The sequence below is a fragment of the Magallana gigas genome, chromosome 4 (assembly GCF_963853765.1).
Source record: "Magallana gigas chromosome 4, xbMagGiga1.1, whole genome shotgun sequence".
NCBI classification, from domain to species: domain Eukaryota; kingdom Metazoa; phylum Mollusca; class Bivalvia; order Ostreida; family Ostreidae; genus Magallana; species Magallana gigas.
The window spans coordinates 19,909,624-19,932,871 of NC_088856.1; the positions used below are offsets into that span (position 1 = coordinate 19,909,624).

The window sequence follows — 23,248 nt, forward strand, 5'->3', positions numbered from 1 at the left end:
ATTTATTTATACATTTTTACAAAACATTTCACAAAATTGATGATGTTACTTAATTTACTTTAAAATTTTCATTCTCAACATCTCACCAATGTTTACCAAGACATAGTCATGGCGAGGTGTCAAGGACGTGCAATATTATATAAATAGTGCCTGTTTGGGAGGGTAACAGTTGAAATTGACACCCCGAGAAAACCATTGTCAACCGACGCGAAGCGGAGGTTGACAATGGTTTTCGAGGGGTGTCAATTTCAACTGTTATCCTCCCAAACAGGCACTATTTATTTTGTTATACTGAATGTCTTTTTTTAAATTTTTAAGAAAATTTTACCGCTTTTATATAGGAATAACGTGAATTCTACAGCGAACCGTACGCGCATAATTTTCGCGCATGTAACATTTTTTAATGTTACCCGTTGCCAAGTGCGTTGCTAACGCTGAGGGTAATAGTAAATATTATTAACTGCGTCTTAACCAATCAGATTTCAGTATTTAACATGAAAGTATAACAATACCAATTATGGTTGTATTGTTTAAACACATCTATTTCTACATTTTTTTTCTGGCCCTTCCACACCACCGTGTTATTGAAAGTACATATATAAGCACTATAAAGAAAGAGTTTAAATTTTTTTCGCCATTTTTTGTCTTGTAAAATGTGAATATGACATATGGGATTCTTAAATTGCTGATCGATGGGCAGGAAGATTAAATCTCTAGGGTTTTTTTCTGGATTGCAATGCTTATGGCAAAGGTTGTGTTTAATGTTTACCTGTGAAATGATGAAAGGTTTTAAAACATTTTAAAATGTACTTTTGATTTAGGTCAAATTTCTAAATGCATGTTCATACCTTGTATTAGTTTAGAAACAGTTTATGATAACAGGTAACTATTGGCATAATAAGACCCATTAGATAATTATTAATATGGTTAAGATATATGAATGGTTATCTATTATCATAAATCAATTCATATTTCTGTTGCCTAATTATTTTGTTTGCTCATTAAATTATTGATAATTCCGTCATTTTTTAAATTTTGAATTTACTGGGTGGGTGTAAATACAAAATTTACAATTTGACATTTTGTATTTACATCCACCCAGTAAATTGAAAATTTTTGACATAAAATTTCAGATGAAAATATCTTTTATGTAATAGAGGTAAAATTTATTCTGCCCCCCCCCCCCAAATAAATGGCTGGTATCATATATTCATAAATTAAAGATCAAAGTAAGTCTGCACCTGGTCTGAAGTGGTCCATATTCTAATTTTGAATGACAATTTGAGGATTTGCTTACTGTGCATATATCTTGTCTGAACGCATTGCAATACCTTTACCAACGTGTGTTAATTTACCCGAGTAAATATACGCACTTCATTGAATTGTCTACGCATAAAGAAGTTTAGGTATTCAATTTTTCACTCAAGGACGATGTCCGTGCAATGGCTAGCCATCGTGCTTTTTAAAAAAATCCCTTGTCAATATCTTTCTCTAGGTATCATCAACGAAAGAAAACCCCAACAAGGATATACAAAACTTTTTTTCCTAAATTACCTTAGCAGTAATTACTACACAACGTAAAAATGTATATGTGGTAAAATTAGGTTTTTTTAGGTTCACGGTAACAAATATATGTAAAACTTAATTCATTACATAAATAATGAATAGTTTGCATACTGTACCTAATGGTGAAAAAAAACTAGACATACCTTTTTATATCGCTTTTAAATCTGCATAGACGTCTTCACTTCCTTGTTGGCTGTAGGCATCAGATAACATTCTTTTTACACTCAAGTGTGACTTTCTTTATATGTGTGTATGTGTTTAGTCACACCGAAGAATAATTCATCAGCTTAAAATTTAAATTTCACTACACAATGCATTGTATTCAGTATACGGTAGTAGCAGCAATATCACCTCAACCCCCACTATAATACTATAATGTTAACCAATGTATCACGACATAAATAAACGTAAAATAAACCTTTATACAGCGCCTTTGTTTTGAACTGACTGTGTTTAACTAGAAAAAAGACAACCAGTTTCACCCTTAACAAACATCTATGGTCTAAATATTTTACAATGTCTTCTTTCTGTAATCTTGACAAGTTAATTGCAAACTTATTGTTATCACATGAATTGGATTTGTATTACTTTTATTAGATGTACTGCATTGCTAAATTATTCAATTTCCCCAATCAAAACCACATGGTTCAAAAATATAATGTTAGTAATAAGTTATGAAAATATGCATATACATACGGAAGATATTTAATCATCTGCGTTTAATCTAAAAAAAAAAATGAAGAAAGGAAGGCACTGAATTATCAGGCTTTGATTATTTATCAATGTTTATAAATGGTAATGTAAATGTTCATACTCGTCTGGTATTTTTTTTTAAAGTACACTTGATATTTATGGTCTGTGGGAATGATTTAGAGTTAACCCGTTTGGTGGATAAAGGAGGTTTTGAAGGGGTTGTCATTTTTTAATTTACTTTACTATTTACAAAGAAATACTTTCCTGTTTTAAAACAAAAACTCGTTTATTAAATATCAAACTGGATTTCAGTTTACATATCATACTTTGACATAAATCCCAACTTTCTTTGTAAAATCAACGTTGTTATAAAATGCATTATTTAAGAAAAATTTCAGAAATATTTGGTTTTCTATTTTTGATTTTTGACGTTTGGGCAAGTTGTTTTTCTTTTCAGTTGACATATATGTCAACTTAATTATAATTGTTATGGTGCATGCATAAAATACTAATTGTGTATATAGGAACAATTTATTTATTTACTAAAATAAAAAGAAATCATTTTAAATTCGATTTAATCATTCTTTTTAAAGCCTTTGCTGACGTCCAGTGGTTAAATGGACAGTCTATGACATATTGTGGAATTGCAGATGAAGTTTGCTTTAAAGGCTAGCTTAATTCGGAGTAATCAGTTTCATTCATCTGAGTTGAATTGTATTTTTCATGAGAATCAACACCTGTATGATCGTAAGTACTGTCTTCTTCATTTCGGTGTTCACGATTGGCTACATCATAATCAGATAAATCTGATTTGACTTTCCCGTATGAATCGTTCCCAACACCTGTGTGATCGTAAGTATTGTCCTCATTGTTCAAATGTTTACGATTGGCAACGTCATAATCAGACAAGTCCGATAACTCTGCAGATGATGCATGATTGTATGTATCGTCATCATGTTTTTTTCTGACCCTTTTCTCTCCAAGATGATCGTAAGTACCTTCTTCAGCTTCATTATATGGACTTTCAAGTTCAAGTTTTGAATTGTCCGCCAACTCATATGTAGAGTTAGGTCGCTGAAGAACAAAGTAGTTTGTGTTGTTAAAAGTTTTTGTATCAGAACATCTTTCTGATTCCTTGTTTGCTGGTGGACAGTAGGCACTTTTTGTTTCTTTTTCTTGAGCATTTTTGCGTCTAAATAAATAAAAGGAATTATAGATAAATGAGTATTTTGAAACTCTCATATTGAACTTGGCAAAGTAAATTACAATTATAAGTGACATTCTAATATTGTAAATGTTTATGATACAATACCTTTTATATATTATGATTGCAATAACACAACCAGCGATGAGAAATAAAACAAGCACCACGGACACTGCTATGGGAATGGTCGAATTATCTGTAATATGAAGATCACACTGTTCAAATGCAGTAACTACATGTATCATTATGATTTAAGAACCAGTGTGCGTGGGAAAAAGAACGAGCTAAACCTACAGTTCATCAAACAATTCTTTTTGTCTACGTCCCATAATGCTCTCTAATGTTTTCACCCGTGGTGCTATGCCAAAAATGGCCGACTTTTAACTCGTAATTTACGGTGTCTTAAGGTTTGAAGACACGTTTAGAGTACTGCATATGCTTTGGCGAGACTCAAGAGATGTGTTAGTTGCTTCCATACCTTCGTATTGAGTCGAGATACGTAAACAAAAGACGAACAAAGTTATGAATGACGTCACAGTGCTCTCGCGCTATATTTCCCGCGATAAATTTAGAGGTGGACCAAACATCTGTAATGCGTGTACTATAGCTATTTCAGTATAGACTGCGATACCTGTCTCATTGACATATGATTTGTTTTTTTTAATATAGAGATTATTTGAATATATACTTGCACTTGCAAGAGCCATACTTTACTGTCATATCGATTCATTTTTAAGCTAATTGTGCATGTATGTACAGTAGGCAGGTAAGTATATGAGTAGATAGGAAATAAACACTAGGATATTTTGAACTAAACAAGAGGCCCATGGGCCACATCGCTCACCTGAGGAACAATAGGTATGATAAAATCAGCTTAATGGAGTCATAATACAAACAATCTGGACAATGTACAATAATACATATAGATCCTGTATAAATAAAATCCATTTTTCCCGCTGGATATTCTTATGTTTATAATCATTAGTCCCTTTTCTAACAGGATGATTTTATAGTCATATCACATGTTGAGTATTGCAGTCCTCAAAAAGATCCTTTACAATTGTTTATATATGGGATATTAAGCTACATCAAACTCTGAACCTTCTTGTGAGGCCGAAGAATTGTCCTGGAGCCAAAGTCTTAACAATTAGAGAGAATCATCTGGCTGATTAGTTTCTGAGAAGATTTTTAAAGATTTACTCTATATATTCGTATGTAAAACTTTAACACCCCCCAAAATGTGGCCTCACCCTACCCCCAGGGATCATGATTTTCACAACTTCGAATCTACACTACCTGAGGATACTTCGAAACAAGTATCAGCTTTCCTGGCAGGTTAGTTTCTGAGAAGAAGATGTTTAAAGATTTACTCTATATATTCCTATGTAAAACTTCAACCACCCCATTGTGGCCCCACCCTACACCCGGGGGTCATGAATTTCACAACTTTGAATTAACACTACCTGAGGATGCTTCCACACGAGTTTCAGCTTTCCTGGCTGATTAGTTTCTGAGAAGAAGATTTTCAAAGATTTACTCTATATATTCCTATGTAAAACTTCGACCCCCCCCCCCATTGTGGCCCCATCCAACCCCTTGGGGTCATGATTTTCACAACTTTGAATGTACACTACCTGAGGATGCTTCCACACAAGTTTCAGCTTTCCTGGCTGATTAGTTTCTGAGAAGAAGATTTTCAAAGATTTACTCTATATATTCCTATGTAAAACTTCGACCACCCCATTTTGGCCCCATCCAACCCCTGAGGGTCATGATTTTCACAACTTTGAATCTACACTACCTGAGGATACTTCCACACAAGTTTCAGCTTTCCTGGCAGATTAGTTTCTGAGGAGAAGATTTTTAAAGATTTACTCTATATATTCCTATGTAAAACTTCGACCACCCCATTGTGGCCCCACCCAACCCCTGGGGGTCATGATTTTCACAAATTTGAATCTACACTACCTGAGGATACTTCCACACAAGTTTCAGCTTTCCTAGCTGATTAGTTTCTGAGAAGAAGATTTATAAAGATTTACTCTATATATTCCTATGTAAAACTTCGACCCCCACCCCCAATTGTGGCCCCGCCCTACCCCTTGGGGTCATGATTTTCACAACTTTGAATTTACACTGCCTGAGGAAACTTTCACACAAGTTTCAGCTTTCCTGGCTGATCAGTTTCTGAGAAGAAGAATTTTAAAGATTTACTCTATATATTCCTATGTAAAACTTCGACCCCCCATTGTGGCCCCACCCTACATCCAGGGATCATGATTTTCACAACTTTGAATCTGCACTACCTGAGGATACTTCCACATAAGTTTCAGCTTTCCTAGCTGATTAGTTTCTGAGAAGAAGATTTTAAAGATTTTACTCTATATATAAATTCGTATGTAAAACTTCGACCCCCCATCGTGGCCCCACCCAACCTTTTGGGGTCATGATTTTCACAACTTTAAATCTACACTACATGAGGATTTTTCCACGCAAGTTTCAGCTTTCCTGACTGATTAGTTTCTGAGAAGGCGATTTTTAAAGATTTACTCTATATATTCCTATGTAAAACTTCGACCCCTATTGTGGCCCCACCCTACCCCCGGGGGTCATGATTTTCACAACTTTGAATCTACACTACCGGAGGATGCTTCCACGCAAGTTTCAGCTTTCCTGGCTGATTAGTTTCTGAGAAGAAGATTTTTAAAGATTTACTCTATATATAAATTCTTATGTAAAACTTCGACCCCCATTGTGGCCCCACCCTACATCCAGGGGTCATGAATTTCACAACTTTGAATTTACATTACCTGAGAATGCTTCCACACAAGTTTCAGCTTTCCTGGCAGATTACTTTCTGAGAAGAAGATTTTTAAAGATTTACTCTATATATTCCTACGTAAAACTTCGACCCCCATTGTTGCCCCACCCTACCCCTCGGGGTCATCATTTTCACAACTTTGAATCTACACTAACTGAAGATTCTTCCACACAAGTTTCAGCTTTCCTGGCTGACTAGTTTCTGAGAAGACGATTTTTAAAGATTTACTCTATATATTCCTATGTAAAACTTCAACCCCTATTGTGGCCCCACCCTACCCCCGGGGGTCATGATTTTCACAACTTTGAATCTACACTACTTGAGGATGCTTTCACGCAATTTTCAGCTTTCCTGGCTGATTAGTTTCTGAGGAGAGATTTTTAAAGATTTACTCTATATATTCCTATGTAAAACTTTGACCCCCCATTGTGGCCCCACCCTACCCCCGGAGGTCATGAATTTCACAACTTTGAATCTTCACTACCTGAGGATGCTTCCACACAAGTTTCAGCTTTCCTGGCTTTCTGGTTCTTGAGAAGAAGATTTCAAAAAATTTCTCGAAATTTTTCATTAATTTCTATTTATCTCCCCTTGAAAACAAGTGTGGCCCTTAATTTTCACAACTTTGAATTCCCTTTGCCTAAGGATGATTTGTGCCAAGTTTGGTTGAAATTGGCCCAGTAGTTCTTGAGAAGATGCTGAAAATGTGAAAAGTTTACGGACAGACGGACAGACGGACAGACAGACAGACGGACAGACAGACGACAGACAAAATGTGATCAGAATAGCTCACTTGAGCTTTCAGCTCAGGTGAGCTAATAAAAAGGAATAAAGAGAAAAAATAAACAGTTAAAAAAATTATGTATATATTGCATATACTAGTAGTCAAACCATTAAATTTAAAAGTGGGAAATTACACACCTACAAACAGGAAACGAGCAATCTCTCTCTCTCTCTCTCTCTCTCTCTCTCTCTCTCTCTCTCTCTCTCTCTCTCTCTCTCTCTCTCTCTCGGGGTAGGGGGTTGTGCTGTATGTATCATGACCATTAAAATTAGTACATTTGCCCCGGCATACTTATTGTAGAGAAATAAACTCTCAAAAATGAGAGATACTGAGGATACTTCGAAACAAGTATCAGCTTTCCTGGCAGATTAGTTTCTGAGAAGAAGATGTTTAAAGATTTACTCTATATATTCCTATGTAAAACTTCAACCACCCCATTGTGGCCCCACCCTACACCCGGGGGTCATGAATTTCACAACTTTGAATTTACACTACCTGAGGATGCTTCCACACGAGTTTCAGCTTTCCTGGCTGATTAGTTTCTGAGAAGAAGATTTTTAAAGATTTACTCTATATATTCCTATGTAAAACTTCAACCCCTATTGTGGCCCCACCCTACCCCCGGGGGTCATGATTTTCACAACTTTGAATGTACACTACCTGAGGATGCTTCCACACAAGTTTCAGCTTTCCTGGCTGATTAGTTTCTGAGTAGAAGATTTTTAAAGATTTACTCTTTATATTCCTATGTAAAACTTCGACCACCCCATTGTGGCCCCACCCAACCCCTGGGGGTCATGATTTTCACAACTTTGAATCTACACTACCTGAGGATACTTCCACACAAGTTTCAGCTTTCCTAGCTGATTAGTTTCTGAGAAGAAGATTTATAAAGATTTACTCTATATATTCCTATGTAAAACTTCGACCCCCACCCCCAATTGTGGCCCCGCCCTACCCCTTGGGGTCATGATTTTCACAACTTTGAATTTACACTGCCTGAGGATACTTTCACACAAGTTTCAGCTTTCCTAGCTGATTAGTTTCTGAGAAGAAGATTTTAAAGATTTTACTCTATATATAAATTCTTATGTAAAACTTCGACCCCCCATCGTGGCCCCATCCAACCCCTTGGGGTCATGATTTTCACAACTATAAATCTACACTACATGAGGATTTATCCACGCAAGTTTCAGCTATCCTGACTGATTAGTTTCTGAGAAGGCGATTTTTAAAGATTTACTCTATATATTCCTATGTAAAACTTCGACCCCTATTGTGGCCCCACCCTACCCCTGGGGGTCATGATTTTCACAACTTTGAATCTACACTACCTGAGGATGCTTCCACGCAAGTTTCAGCTTTCCTGGCTGATTAGTTTCTGAGTAGAAGATTTTTAAAGATTTACTCTATATATAAATTCTTATGTTAAACTTCGACCCCCATTGTGGCCCCACCCTACATCCAGGGGTCATGAATTTCACAACTTTGAATTAACATTACCTGAGAATGCTTCCACACAAGTTTCAGCTTTCCTGGCAGATTACTTTCTGAGAAGAAGATTTTTAAAGATTTACTCTATATATTCCTACGTAAAACTTCGACCCCCATTGTGGCCCAACCCTACCCCTGGGGGTCATCATTTTCACAACTTTGAATCTACACTACCTGAAGATTCTTCCACACAAGTTTCAGCTTTCCTGGCTGACTAGTTTCTGAGGAGACGATTTTTAAAGATTTACTCTATATATTCCTATGTAAAACTTCAACCCCTATTGTGGCCCCACCCTACCCCCGGGGGTCATGATTTTCACAACTTTGAATCTACACTACCTGAGGATGCTTTCACGCAATTTTCAGCTTTCCTGGCTGATTAGTTTCTGAGGAGAGATTTTTAAAGATTTACTCTATATATTCCTATGTAAAACTTTGACCCCCCATTGTGGCCCCACCCTACCCCCGGAGGTCATGAATTTCACAACTTTGAATCTTCACTACCTGAGGATGCTTCCACACAAGTTTCAGCTTTCCTGGCTTTCTGGTTCTTGAGAAGAAGATTTTAAAAAATTTCTCGAAATTTTTCATTAATTTCTATTTATCTCCCCTTGAAAACAAGTGTGGCCCTTAATTTTCACAACTTTGAATTCCCTTTGCCTAAGGATGATTTGTGCCAAGTTTGGTTGAAATTGGCCCAGTAGTTCTTGAGAAGATGTTGAAAATGTGAAAAGTTTACGGACAGACGGACAGAAAGACAGACGGACAGACAGACGACAGACAAAATGTGATCAGAATAGCTCACTTGAGCTTTCAGCTCAGGTGAGCTAATAAAAAGGAATAAAGAGAAAAAATAAACAGTTAAAAAAATTATGTATATATTGCATATACTAGTAGTCAAACCATTAAATTTAAAAGTGGGAAATTACACACCTACAAACAGGAAACGAGCACTCTCTCTCTCTCTCTCTCTCTCTCTCTCTCTCTCTCTCTCTCTCTCTCTCTCTCTCTCTCTCTCTCTCTCTCTCTCTCTCTCTCTCTCTCTCTCGGGGTAGGGGGTTGTGCTGTATGTATCATGACCATTAAAATTAGTACATTTGCCCCGGCATACTTATTGTAGAAAAATAAACTCTCAAAAATTCGTTGACGTTCGTTGATACCTAAAAAACACTAGGTTGACAATGATGCAAGGTATGTGTAATTCTTGCTGCGCTCGCCAGAACGGTAGCACCGTAAAACATATTAATATGATCTATATCAAGTTATCTGTAATCGATCAGTGTCAAACACATGAATATATCCAAAGCTATCGTTTTTATTTTTAGTGGCATGGGAAAATTCCTCTTTTTTTATACAATTCAATGTAGCCAGGGAATGTGTGTCTTCAGAACTGTGGTTAACCCAAACTTTCCTCAGTTCCTATTCAGCATAATTACCCTCAATTCATTCGTCATATAGCCATTAACAAATCTCTAAGAAAAAGTACTGATCAGAACGAGTAAAATTTTATTCATAGTGGTTTTTCTAAGATATCGACCCTATCATATTATGGTTGCATTACAGTATTAAATTTTACTATATATTCTTACCAAAATTGCACAACTTTATATACAGATTAAGAATAAAAAAAAACTTCAGGAAAAAAATCCTCTTGACATCCTTTTAAACAACGCTTCATTTACAATTTTCTAGCAAAATACACACGTGCATCCAGCAAGGCGTGAGACTTTGTTTACCTCGAAGTTACACATGTGCTTGAAAATCAAGCACCGGCCTTTTCACCCCCCTCCGGAAACAACACGCATCAAAAGACCTCGCATTATTACAAAACTGGGATAGTTAGACCTCTTACACATTGCTTTTCATCTCATAAAAAATCAGCTTCTGTCGCGTGGGGAAACGCCCCAAATTCAAAGGAAAAGTAGAGAATTATTTTGCCTCAGTCAACAGTCAACACATCAGTCATTGCCGCAAGTTTCGCATTTTACTTCTGAATCCCATGTATTTTAACATTTCGGGCCTACTTATTGCATGCTAATTTCACATGAGACTAATAATTATCATTAAAAATCATTTCATGGATTTTAGCAACACCCATAACCCTTCAAGTAAAACTCTCAATTTTATTTTAAAAAACAATAAAAGGAACTTTATCCGGAACTGGCCCTTGCTACCTTTAAAATAAATGGTCCAAAGCGTCTGAGAAAAGGTTTTCTTAAAAAAAAAGACTTGCTAGAATCTTTGCGTTTAATTCCATTGGTTAAATGACGACAACAGCATAACGTGACCAAATATAGCACACACTACGTATTATTAGTACTGGGAGAAATCGTTAGCCGGAAAATTGTAAATTCAGTACATAGTATGCATTTAATTGAAATGCATACTTTCCTATTAACATGTATGTATAGATGTAACCTTGTATGAACAGTACACGATCTTTTAAGCCACCTGGATAGCCTATTTAATGTGTACTAATGAAACTTTTAGTTTTTAGATTTGCTAATGTATGTTGTTTAGCCCTAATCTTGAGTATTTTCAATTATAAAAAGTATAACATTCAATTTACAGCCGTACATTAAAAACTGTACCTGTACTGGAAAGGCTTTCAGAACTTTCTGTAGCACCGCTCTGCTTTAGAAAAAAAAAACATATTTACACATGTACATATTTAATCATCAGCATACTAGTAATCATTATTCCTCCTCATTCTCCTACCTACACATCAAACAAACGCACAAATGTGTTGAAAATTTTATTGATCAGAATATGATTATATCCTGATCAAAACATCAAAACATTTAATTCTAGATCTAAATTCAGTATCATTATATGGAAAAGTAATTGAAAGGTCTCAAACTATCATACTACAGTATTATGACAAATTAAAGTAATCAAACAAATTGATTCTACCTCTGAGCAGATTACATCAGATTTTTTCAGATTTTTCTCGCATCCGACGAGTTCACACTCAGGTGCTCCTTCATTGTTAAGTTTGCATCTTTGACATTTGTTGAAAAACTTTCTAGCAGATTGTTCGATAGGTTGTCCTACAAACATGTAAAACTGATCTTGTTTTGTATCCTGATTCGAATGACCAAAATTTGATGCTGTATGACAACTCGAGATCAATATAACTCATTAAACATGCCACCCAATGACAAAACCTGTAAAAATTTTTTAGGATAGTTGGTATATACATTGTAGCTTGCTTTTGTATCAATTCTATAATCATAGCCTTGGGTTCATGCTCTTAAAAAAATTAGTTGCCTTCAATTATGGTCATACATCTCCATGTTATTTGAACAAATTACAATATACTATACTAGTAGACAAAAAACGTACGTTTTATTGTAACATGTTGGAATCTAGAGATTTTAAAATCATCCCGCCATATTTTGATCATTACATGACCCTTGGAAGAGGGGTATGGTTTTAAAATGTCCTAAAAGCCATACCCTACACCCAACAGCACATTTACCTAACCAAGAATGTAGAAAGTTGCACAGAAATACAAACAAACAGATTAATTTTTCCTACAGACGGACGCCAAACGAAAAGAAATCCCAAATTTTACTTGTCGTTTAACTTTAATTTTAAAGTGTAACTGAGTTAAACACTCATCCAACAAAATTTAGAGTTGGAATTAAAAAAAAAGAATATAGAATTGTTTTTCATAAACATGTCTATGAATTCATTACCTTGGTCTGTGTTGAAATATTTTTCTCTGAATATTCCGATCCAATAAGGAGATTCATGTTTATTACCCAAACAAGCTGAAGTAACGTTTGATAGGTTTATGTTTCCCAAAAGGTAAGTATCGTTCATCTTACAGATTCTCATGCTTTGTGTCCAACTCCAATTAATAATTGTTGAATTAACTAAAAGAAAATAACGGTAAATGACAAGACCGGCATTAAATTCTTAAGCTGCATTTCTTTTAAAACTGCATTCAAATGCATACTAAATTTATTGAATCTTAACGGTTATTTAATTAAATGATAAACTAATGATTCAATTGGTGATTCATGCTGCGATCACTGTTCTTCATAGCCCGTATGAGCCACTAAATGCAATAAATAAAATAATTGTTTTCACTTGCATCTTTAATTGATTATTTGAATCAATCATAAAAAGTAATTAAAAGTTAATCATTGTTAATGTCCATTTAGAACAGAATCTAAGAAGAAATAGCCAATGATTCTGTGTATGAGAATTTGAGTCTGACGTAATTCAGTGACCAGGCCCCGAGGTTATAAAACTTTTTTCATACTCGTACTCACACTCATACTCCGTACTCCGAGTATGTGCTCCACTGAGTACGACTTTAAAAACCGAGGTTATAAAAGTTTTGGAGTACGTTCTCCGCTGAGTACTATTTGGAGTATGCTCCAAAAGGCGATCGATGAAATTTTACGTCTCTGAAGAAAGACAGAGAACGGTATTTCATGTAAATAGTCCTGGAATGTAGGCAAACTGTACATGTATTCAGATTAATTATTTATCAACAAAATGTAACACATTATTTACATGTACATATTACCTTCTCCATCTGCAAGCATGGAGATGTGTCTGCATCTATAACTTATGAATTTTTGAGCAACAGAGACGATAAATCCAGTGTAATTGGTAAAATTATCAACAAATTGTGTTTATGTCAAATCTCTCTCTCTCTCTCTCTCTCTCTCTCTCTCTCTCTCTCACACACACACACACACATGAGACTCAGATAGTGATTCATGCATGTGACGATTAAGTTTAATTATGTTGTAAGGAACGATATGAATATAAAAGAAAGAAGTAAGAATTTACCCGGATATGAAGAGAGTATTTCAACATAGAATTTAGTTCGATATATCTTAAGTGTTCCTGGCTTTCATATGATTTTGATATTTTACATGCCAGGAAAGGGTCAGAAACGACGCCAATACAAAACTGGAAAGTCACTGCCCCCAAGTGGATATCTCTTAAGATATTTAATGAGCAGTCCCTGTATTAGGGTAAACAGGGAAGAGTTTAATTCAAAAATAGAAACATATACTTGGGAAAATGACAAAAATACTGAGAAATCCGTTTATTTTCACACTCATATAGTATACACTAAGGAAATTATATGGGTATTCCAATTTAATTGCAACATACTTAGTACTATATTTGCCTTTTAAAATTCTTGTGAGAAAAAAACATCTAATATCTTGAAGGGGTGGGGTGGGGGTGGGTGTTGGAATTGCATCAATGAACATATGCCAAAAGCCAAGGACACACGTAAAGTTTCTCATTTTAATATTTTTGGGAATGTGCACGAAAGTTTAAGAAAATTCACTAATTGAAATATTTTTGAAATTTCCAATTTGAGGACCACGTTAAACCGAAACAACGTGTTCAAGGAAACTGTGTACTAAAGTTGCTGTACCCCTTTTTGTGGGGTTTTATTGATGGTTCAAGTTTTTCTCACTTAGTCAAGGCTTGAACATGTGTGTTTAGAATTTATACATACATACTGTGTCATTTTTAATCTTAAGTAACGTCCATTGATATTTTTGAGCAAGCCTTTTCCTATTCATCTTTAAAATTCGAAATACATGTGTTAATTTTGATGCATTTGACATAGATATTTGGTTACTTTAGATAAAAAAGGAATAGCTATATGAATTATCTAAATAGTTACTTGCTAATAAAATTAAACAATTTAAGAGATGAATATTCCCACAGCTAAGCTATATAGAGAAAAATCTCTCACATGAAAATGCGAAGAAGCAATTTTAAGTAGTACATGTATTTTCAATCGATGCATAGAATAACAATAATCCCCTTCAAATCTCTCTCTCTCTCTCTCTCTCTCTCTCTCTCTCTCTCTCTCTCTCTCTCATAAATTCTAGCTTCGATCATGCTGGTTATGATTAATTTAAGTGTAATCTTTTTTTTTTTTTTACATAAACAAGCTTTTAATTAACTGTAAATTACCCGAATTCTCAAGCAGAATATATACGTCGATCATACTTAATGTTTTTCCATAACTGTGTATTTAAGAATAAAATTTAATGTCATAACACCAAATTTTATTTGTAGAAAGATACTAATATAATACTTAAGACTATGGGGTCACCGGGACCCACCATCCTTATATTCGAGCGTTTATAATAAAATGTTAAACCAAACAATGCATTTCACCTTACGTATACTTAGACATGGCTATGCTCTCGATGTTTTAATTCGAAATAAATAATAAAGATCGTAAGGTAGGTGATGTTCCATGGTAAAATTTCTTTAATATTTGGAAAATAAAAATCAAATACTGGTAGATGGTTCGGAATGGATACTCTACCTTCCCGCAGTAAAATTAAAAAGAAGTTGCGGCCTATATTAGACAAAGAACACATCTAGATCTCTGCAGCTACATGTAGTATGTATGGTCACCTAGGAAGCCAAATATGTACGTCATAATTTTAAAAATATTGCCAATACAAAACTTAAAAATTCGAAATATTATCTTTATGTTTACATCTAACGCCCTTTAACCTGCGTTTTTTAATTACTTACTGCTGATTCTTGATTACTTTCTATATTTCCAAGTAAGATTGCTTTTTGTCAAAATAAGTTTTTATTATCGATATTTCGAGATAAAAAGAAATGAACCTTGTTCAAAATTACTCTAAATTTCACAGCGTTTTTGACCCTAGAGAGGAAAGGCGATTTATAAGCCAATATTTTCCACATGCAGACAGTAACTGTTTTATGAACATTTAAAAATAAACAACAATCGTACAGATAAACCACAGGAAGTAGGATTCGCCCTCCCCCCCCCCCCACTCACACACACCAACACCAACTCCTCTTAAAAATATTTAGTTCCAGGGGTAGATCCAGAATGTGAAGTTAGAGGGGGCGTCAGTATAAGACAGGGAGTCTGGAGAGGCCGCTTTGTGGCCTCCAGATGGTCCAGGGCAAAGTCCTGCTGGTGACCCAGGGGGGCAAAGCTGGCCCCAGAAGCTCCAGGATTCTAGAGATTTTGTAGGGTAAAAAAGAAGTCTTTAAATAGACGTTTAAGATATTTCTTCTCGTGATTACCGGTATACTTAAAGTAATAAAATTATTTACAATCTTTAAAGGTTTGTAGATTTAAGACCTACAGTCATCAAATTCCTCTGTCTTGTAAAAATCCAAGAAACATATCCTTTTATTTTTTTCCTTTCGAATGACTGTAAATTAATCAGTTTAAAAATCAAGTTCAATGGGACAATGTAAATTAATGAAGTTTTAATAAAAGATAACTATATATACCAGCTTATGTTATAATAACAATGGAATAGTCGTTAAAACACTAGTTAGTATAACCAATTACTTAAAGGTGGGTATATGGGTGACTGGTCATATTTGAACCCAAGGACAGCGTAACCAAAATGTTTTTTCCTGGGGGTTTTTAGTTACACCATTGAACACACGCGTTTTCTTCCTATTGAAACAGTCTAATGTAGAGAAATCCCCCAAGTTAAAAAAAGAAGATAATTAAGACTCGCAAGTTGTACCTTTTTTGTGCCTGAAGGAGTATGATTTAACTTTATTTGGACAATTTTTTTTAGGGCTGTGGGGGGGGGGGGGGGACGCCGGGTGCGACCTCCTTTACTCCGCCACTGATTTACCGCTTATTCTATAAAATGTTTCCCTCTCCAAGTTTTGTGGCATGCAACATAAATGATAATTGCTTAATAAGTAAGTAATAGAAAACGTTAGACTTTTATGCATCCCCCATCCTTTGTAATGTTTAGAACTAACCTACATTTTCACTATTATCAAAAAATGGACCCAGCAAGTACATCTGATTGAAATTGATTAATAACGATACATGTACATTGATTTCTTTGTTTTAAATGATGGGGTGTATGGGTCGTATTTGACAAAAAACAGAATTCTTAAAAAGTCGAGCTAGTCAATGGTAGTATTTTGTACGTAGTTATACATGTATATGTACATTAATTAATGAAGCAAACTATCTAAAAGTTATTTTGATAATCTTGGTTGCAGTTCGCCCTTACTCTTAAATTCACCTCCTTTATATCTAGATATGTCATTAATAAAATGGTAAACACTTTCCATTTTAATTCATATACATGTAAATATGATTGAATTAGAGCGTATAACACAGCAACGTTACAATATGAACAATACTATATGTTTGCACTGCATTTTATTTAGATTAAATGTCTTGAGTACGACTTTGAGAAAGCTTCAAAGCTTACTCAGAAAATCGCATTTTTGTACTCAGCCGGAGTACGAGTAGGAGTATGAAAAAGTTTTATAACCTCGATATCTTGAGTAGGAGTACGATTTGGAGCACGGAGTACGATTTGGAGTACGAGATCGTACTCAGAAAAGTTTTATAACCTCGGGGCCAGTTCGTGAGTATTTTAGGCTGCTGGACGTTTCAATCGATCGATAAACTAGTTTGAACTGTAGGGATTAGCCCTACAGAGCTATGAATTCAATCAGTTTTCTTTAGAAATAAAGGAAGAGAGACTTAGTTGATTTGATTTTTATTCTCCATGACCTAATAACACGTTGTTAACTTGACGAATATAACGAATTATGCGTATAACGAAGCAAAATTGCCCTACTCTGGCACTTCGTTATAAGCTTGTTTTACTGTACCAATAAGAGACATCGTATACATCGCTCATTTATGTCTTATTTTACATTAAATTGATTTTGACAATGAATATATTATTTCGTGATTAATCAAAACATATTCACTTGAGGTCACAGACTTGAACTTTTATGTCAGTAGAAGAACCATGAAAACGCCAACAAAGATGGAAGCATATGCTCTGATCGATTATACTAATTGAAGAAAATGTTGCATGACTCGCTGATGCACTACCAAACACGAATAAATTAGAATAAATACAAGCTTTCTTCACACGAATTCTATGGTTGAAGAAAACTAGACTTTGTACGAGGGTTGTTCAGAAATTATTGAGACAACATAAATATCTCTCTTTCTAAGTGACGAATTTTAATGAAAATTGGCATACTCATTGAAAAAAACTAAACGAATAATTAAGCAAAGTAATATTACAAAATTATTAATAGTTTGTTTATGACAGTACATAAACAAGTCGGTGGTCTGAGTACCTGGCGCAGGCACAATTTTGGAGTTTAAAAAACTTAAACATCTTTATCTTAAGTGTTGTTGGACCTACAATTCTTGATAACAGAAATCAAATTTAGGATGTTCATTTTGCTTTTTATTGTGACTCACTTTTGTGTAAGTTTTACTAGTGTTCGAGTAGAAATACAAAGAGAGTATTTAGATATGTACCCAGCAATTAATTTGACAAAGACGGTTTGTTAAAATTTGACGTCAAAGCGGCGCAGCAAATATACATAAAATTGGTGTGAATCTCGGAAGAAGACCTTGTGGCCAAGAAATTGCTTACAGAAAAACTATACGATCGAAAGAGGTCAAAAGCTTCAGTTAATTGGGGTTTATTTACTGTTTGTTTAACTAGAATTAAAACAAATGGACTAAATATAAAGTACTTTTTATTTTAAAAACTTATTTTAACAGTTCTAAGATATGTACGGAATGAATGTAAGAGACGCTCCCAGTAAGTTGACTTTTAAAAAGAAGAAATAACTCGATTTCTTTCACACAAAAAATACAAGAAAGGAAAATATATCTTACTGTTGCCATTTCAAAATTTAAAAAAGATGAAAAATGAAGAATTATTCATGTTTTCCATTCGTTTGTTATGTGCTTTTAACATAGGACCAAGTAAAAACGTTAAAATGACGTTGTGATGAGTTTGTGGTTGCGCCGGGTCATTGGAAGTAGGCTACTTTATTAGCTTACCAGGAATGAACAAATGATGTTAACTTCAAAATTTGTACATTAATAAAAAACATACTGGTTTATTTTCTGGTGAAATTTCTATGATTTATCTTTTTTCCAATGGGAGTAAGAGTAAATGTCTCAATAATTTCCGAACAACCCTCGTATAGTATAAAGAATGGCCCTAATTGCTTTGTCCGTGACCCAACGACCATGTATTTTCAACAATCGATCAGACACATTTTAATTAGCAGCAGCGGTGACACCACCGTTGCATAAACTATGTAACGCAAATTTGGAACTATCAAGGTCAATTTCTTTCAAAGATGATAACAATATTTCTCTGGCTCTCGTGTATGAGAGAGGTTTGAATTTGTTTGAAGCTATATACACATTTCGGGATTTTAAAAAATTAATAGCTGTAAACAGTTAATCTCCGGAAATTTTCTCTAACCATAACATATCAATAAATTTATTCAACCCAAAAAAAACAGGACACAGATCGTTTCCAGTCTTTGCTATAATCACGGAATTTCCTCTTCTATAAATATATGTTTTACTCTTAGGAATGTTGATTTCAATATGAGCATTTTCCCACTTGATGTCACACATTATAATATTTGATAACTCACTAAATCGGAAAAATCCGGAAAACCCAAGTAAACACATCACAAATGTTCCTAATTGCAAAACAAATCTTTGGAGTAGAAATCCATTAACTTGCGTAGTATATCTGTGTTGATAGGCTCCTTTTTGTTGATAGGTTTTCATAACAAACGTTTCCCTCCTTCAAGCACTAGTTATAAAAACTTGTCCTCACATGGATTCGAACTTAAAGAAAATTCGTGAGTCCAGATAATACTGTAGAAATATGCTTCAAAAACGGAAGTTGAAACTCTCTGTTGCACCAAACCTCCCATTAAAAGAGCTACGGTAGACACTGATGCTGGAAGATGTACAATAAGAATGCTTCAAACACCAGTCTCTGAATTTTGAGAAATATGTGTTGTATTTCTTGTTCGTCGATAGAGATTTTGCGTTTTTCACAATATGCGGCAAAAAATTCGCTGTATCTCGTAAATGGCGATTTTTCTTAAACTTTTTAATAGTAGTAGTAGTTTATTGGCGTATACATTACATACATTGCCATAGCATACAATTTAACAGTACTTTACAATAATTGTGGGTACAGGTGGAAGGCAGGTTATATAAATATATATAAAAGGTATAAAGTGGATGAAAAAATATCGAAAAGATCAACAAAGCAGTAGTTATATATAAACTTGATTTACGCTTATTCACGTCTGATGGTAAAGTTGTCCCTCTTATTAAAAGATTCGTACACATATTTACCCAGTTTTTTTAACATAAATATAGAATCAGAATTGAGTAAATCAATAAATTTTGCCATACTTGGTCGTACATAGAAGTATTTCTTAATATATAATTTCCTTAACTCCGTGTAAAAATCACACACCAAAACAAAATGATACTCATCTTCGACATCGTTTGATTTACAATATATACATTTCCTTTCATTAATAGGACATTTTTTATCATATCTACCAGATTCGATTCGTAGACGATGTGAAGATAATCTAAGTCTACTTAAGGCTTTCCTATGTTTATCATATAATACTCTGCCTGGTGTACAGGCAAGTATAGATATTTATATAGACGTAAAGGGTGAGCATTTTCAATTTCTACCCTTAAATTTTGGTAAAAACAATCTGACAATCTTTGCTCAAAATATACATAAAACATTTTTTCATTTACCGACTCAGGGTAATACCACACATCACCGAAACCATTTGACAATAGGGTGTTCTTGACAAAAATAATCCAGCTTGATAACATGTTTTTCAGATCATAATCATAAATTGATTTCATAAGACAATTTTGGGAGCGTAAAACTTTAAACCAATACTTAATTATGCGTAATGTTCTAGTTAATAACAATGGTTTTCTTCCTAGTTCACAATATACTGCAGGGGTAGAAGTTTTCACCCCGAGCAGTCTTTTACAGAATTTTAAATGAACACGTTCAAGGTCTTTCGCATTTGTATATCCCCACACTTCTGCTCCGTAGTTCATTTTCGAGGAACAGGCCACGTCAAATAGTTCCATCATTGTCTTGCAATCAAGAGACAATTTTTGAGTTTTGTACATAAACGTATTATATAATTGTAGTGTTTTTTCCGCAGTTATTTTCACATGTTTATTGAAGAGGTCATTTGGGGATAGAACCGTTCCAAGGTATGCAAAACTGTCCACAATTTCCAGATTTTTGTTATTATAACAAAATTTGTATCCCTTTCTTGTTCGACCCTTTTGGAAAATCATCACCTTAGTTTTATCGATATTGACTGTGAGGCCCAATCTTTCACAATATGTATGAAGCGTGTTTAGGTGTTTTTGTAGACCATTTGGCGTTTCGCTTATTATAGCTAAATCGTCTGCAAATAGAAGCAGAAAAATGTTTATTTGATCAATGTCTATGCCCGCTGACAAGTTCTCGTGCAAGTGTGTTTCCAGGTCTTCCAGGAATAGAGAAAAAAGCATAGGTGACAATATGTCCCCCTGCAACACACCTATTTTGTTTTCAAAAAAATCTGTAAGATTACCATTAACTCGTACACAACTTTTCACATCATCATACATAGATTTGATTATGCGTAACATTTTACCTTCTATACATAACTTAAACATTTTATAATACAATGCATTTCTATCAACCGTGTCAAACGCTCTCCTAAAATCTACAAATGTACAAAAAAGCTTACTGCCATTTGCAATTTTAAAGTCAACGATACTTTTTAAAACATATAATGCATCAATAGTACTACAGCCTTTCTTAAACCCATATTGCGCATCAGATATCACACTATTTTCTTCTGCCCATCTTTGTAATCTATTATTTAGGATACGAGAGAAAAGCTTCGCCAAGCAGCTTAGTAGGGTTATGCCCCGGTAGTTCTGTGGATCCATTTTATCTCCTTTTTTGAAAATCGGCACAATAATACCCAATTTCCAACTTGAAGGATAATAACCACTATCAAATATCGAATTAAATAACACATTTAACACTGGTTCAAGGGTTGACACATCTGCACTGAGCATCTCGTTGATAATGTTGTCATAGCCGCTCGATTTTTCATTTTTTAGAGATTTGACCGCATCGACGAGTTCTTTGCTGGTTATTGTTTCGTCTAGCTCTGGGAAGGCGATTGCGATCGGGTCCGTTTCTTGGGTTTCCTCCGTGGTGACATATTCATCCCTTTCATTTCGCGAACACAAATCCTGAAAATAGCTGAAGAAATCGTCAGGTGGTATTTTCACTTGCTGCGCCTTCTCCTTTGGACTCAATATTTTCCAGAATTCTTTGGGATTCTTGGTCTTTAGTTGCTTTAATTTACCTCTTTGGTTTAGTTTGTAGCTTGCAATTTTCTTTCGGATAATAGATTTGTAACACTTCTTGGCCGTAAACATTTCAATTCGGTTGTTTATTGACCTTTCATTATTGTACCGGTAGATAGCATTGGTCCACATCCTTTTCGCCGTTTTGCACTCTGTATCAAACCACGGTGCGTCTTTGCGTCGTTTGCATCTGAATCCGGTTCCTCCCTGTCGTATACCTGTTACTGATTTGCAGAAAGGTTCCGCAATATTTAGCAGTGTATCTGAGAATTGGTGTATTACATCGTTTATAGCTTCTTGGGTTGTGTGGTTCCTGTTATTTACTATGTTTTCGAACCTGTGAATGTTGGTTCTTAAGTTCTGAATGTATTCATTGCGGGTCGCTTCGTTCCACTTCCACTTTTCTGTGCTTACATATTTCCCTTCTTCTCTGTGATTTATGTTATATCCAGATTTAATGATACATATAAGTGGGTTATGGTCTGAAAATGGTGTATGTTTTCCAACACAAAAGTCCGACACGTTTTGAAAATATTCCTCGCCTGTTAACATGTAGTCAATTACGCTGCTTCCCAACTCCGTTTCACATGTGAATTTGCCAATCTTCGCGTCTGAGTGGAGTCGTCCATTTACGATTCTAAGTTTCAGTGACTTGCACATATCCAACAGCATTGTTCCGAATGAATTTTTAACTTTATCCTCGGAATAACGCTTTAATTCTTTATCACATATATAAAGTTTATTGTCGTTCTCTGGTGCTATGAAATCGTCCATAATGTAGTCCGGTGCTACAGCTGTTCGGGCATTTAGGTCACCCATTATAATAATTTTCCCTAGTATTTGGAATGTTGTTATATTTTGAGATAATTTATCAAAAATGTGTTCATTGTTTGAAATTACGTTGTAGACTTGGAATTTCTCAGGGGGTAAGTACGCACAGCATAAGTATAGGTCGTCTTCGAATGAGAAGAACTCCTTGTCAAGCTTGAACCACATAATTCCGTCAGAGTCTGATAACACTAATTGAATGCCTTTATGGAGTGCATCTTTTATGAATACAACTATTCCACCACTATTCCGTTTGGCCTTTTTATGTTTAAACGGTCTGGGTTTATGGTACATTACGTAATTGTTCATTTCAATTTTGCTGTCATTATTTGTCCAGGTTTCCTGTAGACATAGTATGTCAATATTATTTGATACCAAAAATTCACTAAATTCTTTATTTTCCATTTTTTGTTGTGTCAGACCTTGAATGTTCCATGACATGATTTTGTTACTGTCCCCGGCGTACCCCTAGTCATCACCAGTGTCTCTATGATTTGTCTTCTGCTTTGTATGTTTTTTGTTTACCGGAGGTTTGTATTCCTCTCCGTCGATGATAAGTTTGTCATACCTCATAAACGCCGTTTTATCCTCCTGTTTAGCTCGAGTCATTAC

At 34.8% G+C, this 23,248-nt stretch overlaps 1 protein-coding gene across 1 annotated transcript in view; it reads right to left on the reverse strand.

Moving 5' to 3' along the window:
- Window positions 1-2,817: 2,817 nt before the first annotated feature.
- Window positions 2,818-23,248, reverse strand: part of LOC105340218 (uncharacterized) — a 30,036-nt gene continuing 9,605 nt past the window's right edge. Inside the window, exons 7-11 of the mRNA XM_066081604.1 lie at window positions 12,264-12,443; window positions 11,476-11,612; window positions 11,154-11,196; window positions 3,572-3,659; window positions 2,818-3,451 (exon numbers count right to left, since the gene is read on the reverse strand). Of these exons, the coding sequence (XP_065937676.1) occupies window positions 2,929-3,451; window positions 3,572-3,659; window positions 11,154-11,196; window positions 11,476-11,612; window positions 12,264-12,443 (971 nt within the window). The 3' untranslated portion in view covers window positions 2,818-2,928. The remainder of the gene's footprint in view (window positions 3,452-3,571; window positions 3,660-11,153; window positions 11,197-11,475; window positions 11,613-12,263; window positions 12,444-23,248) is intronic.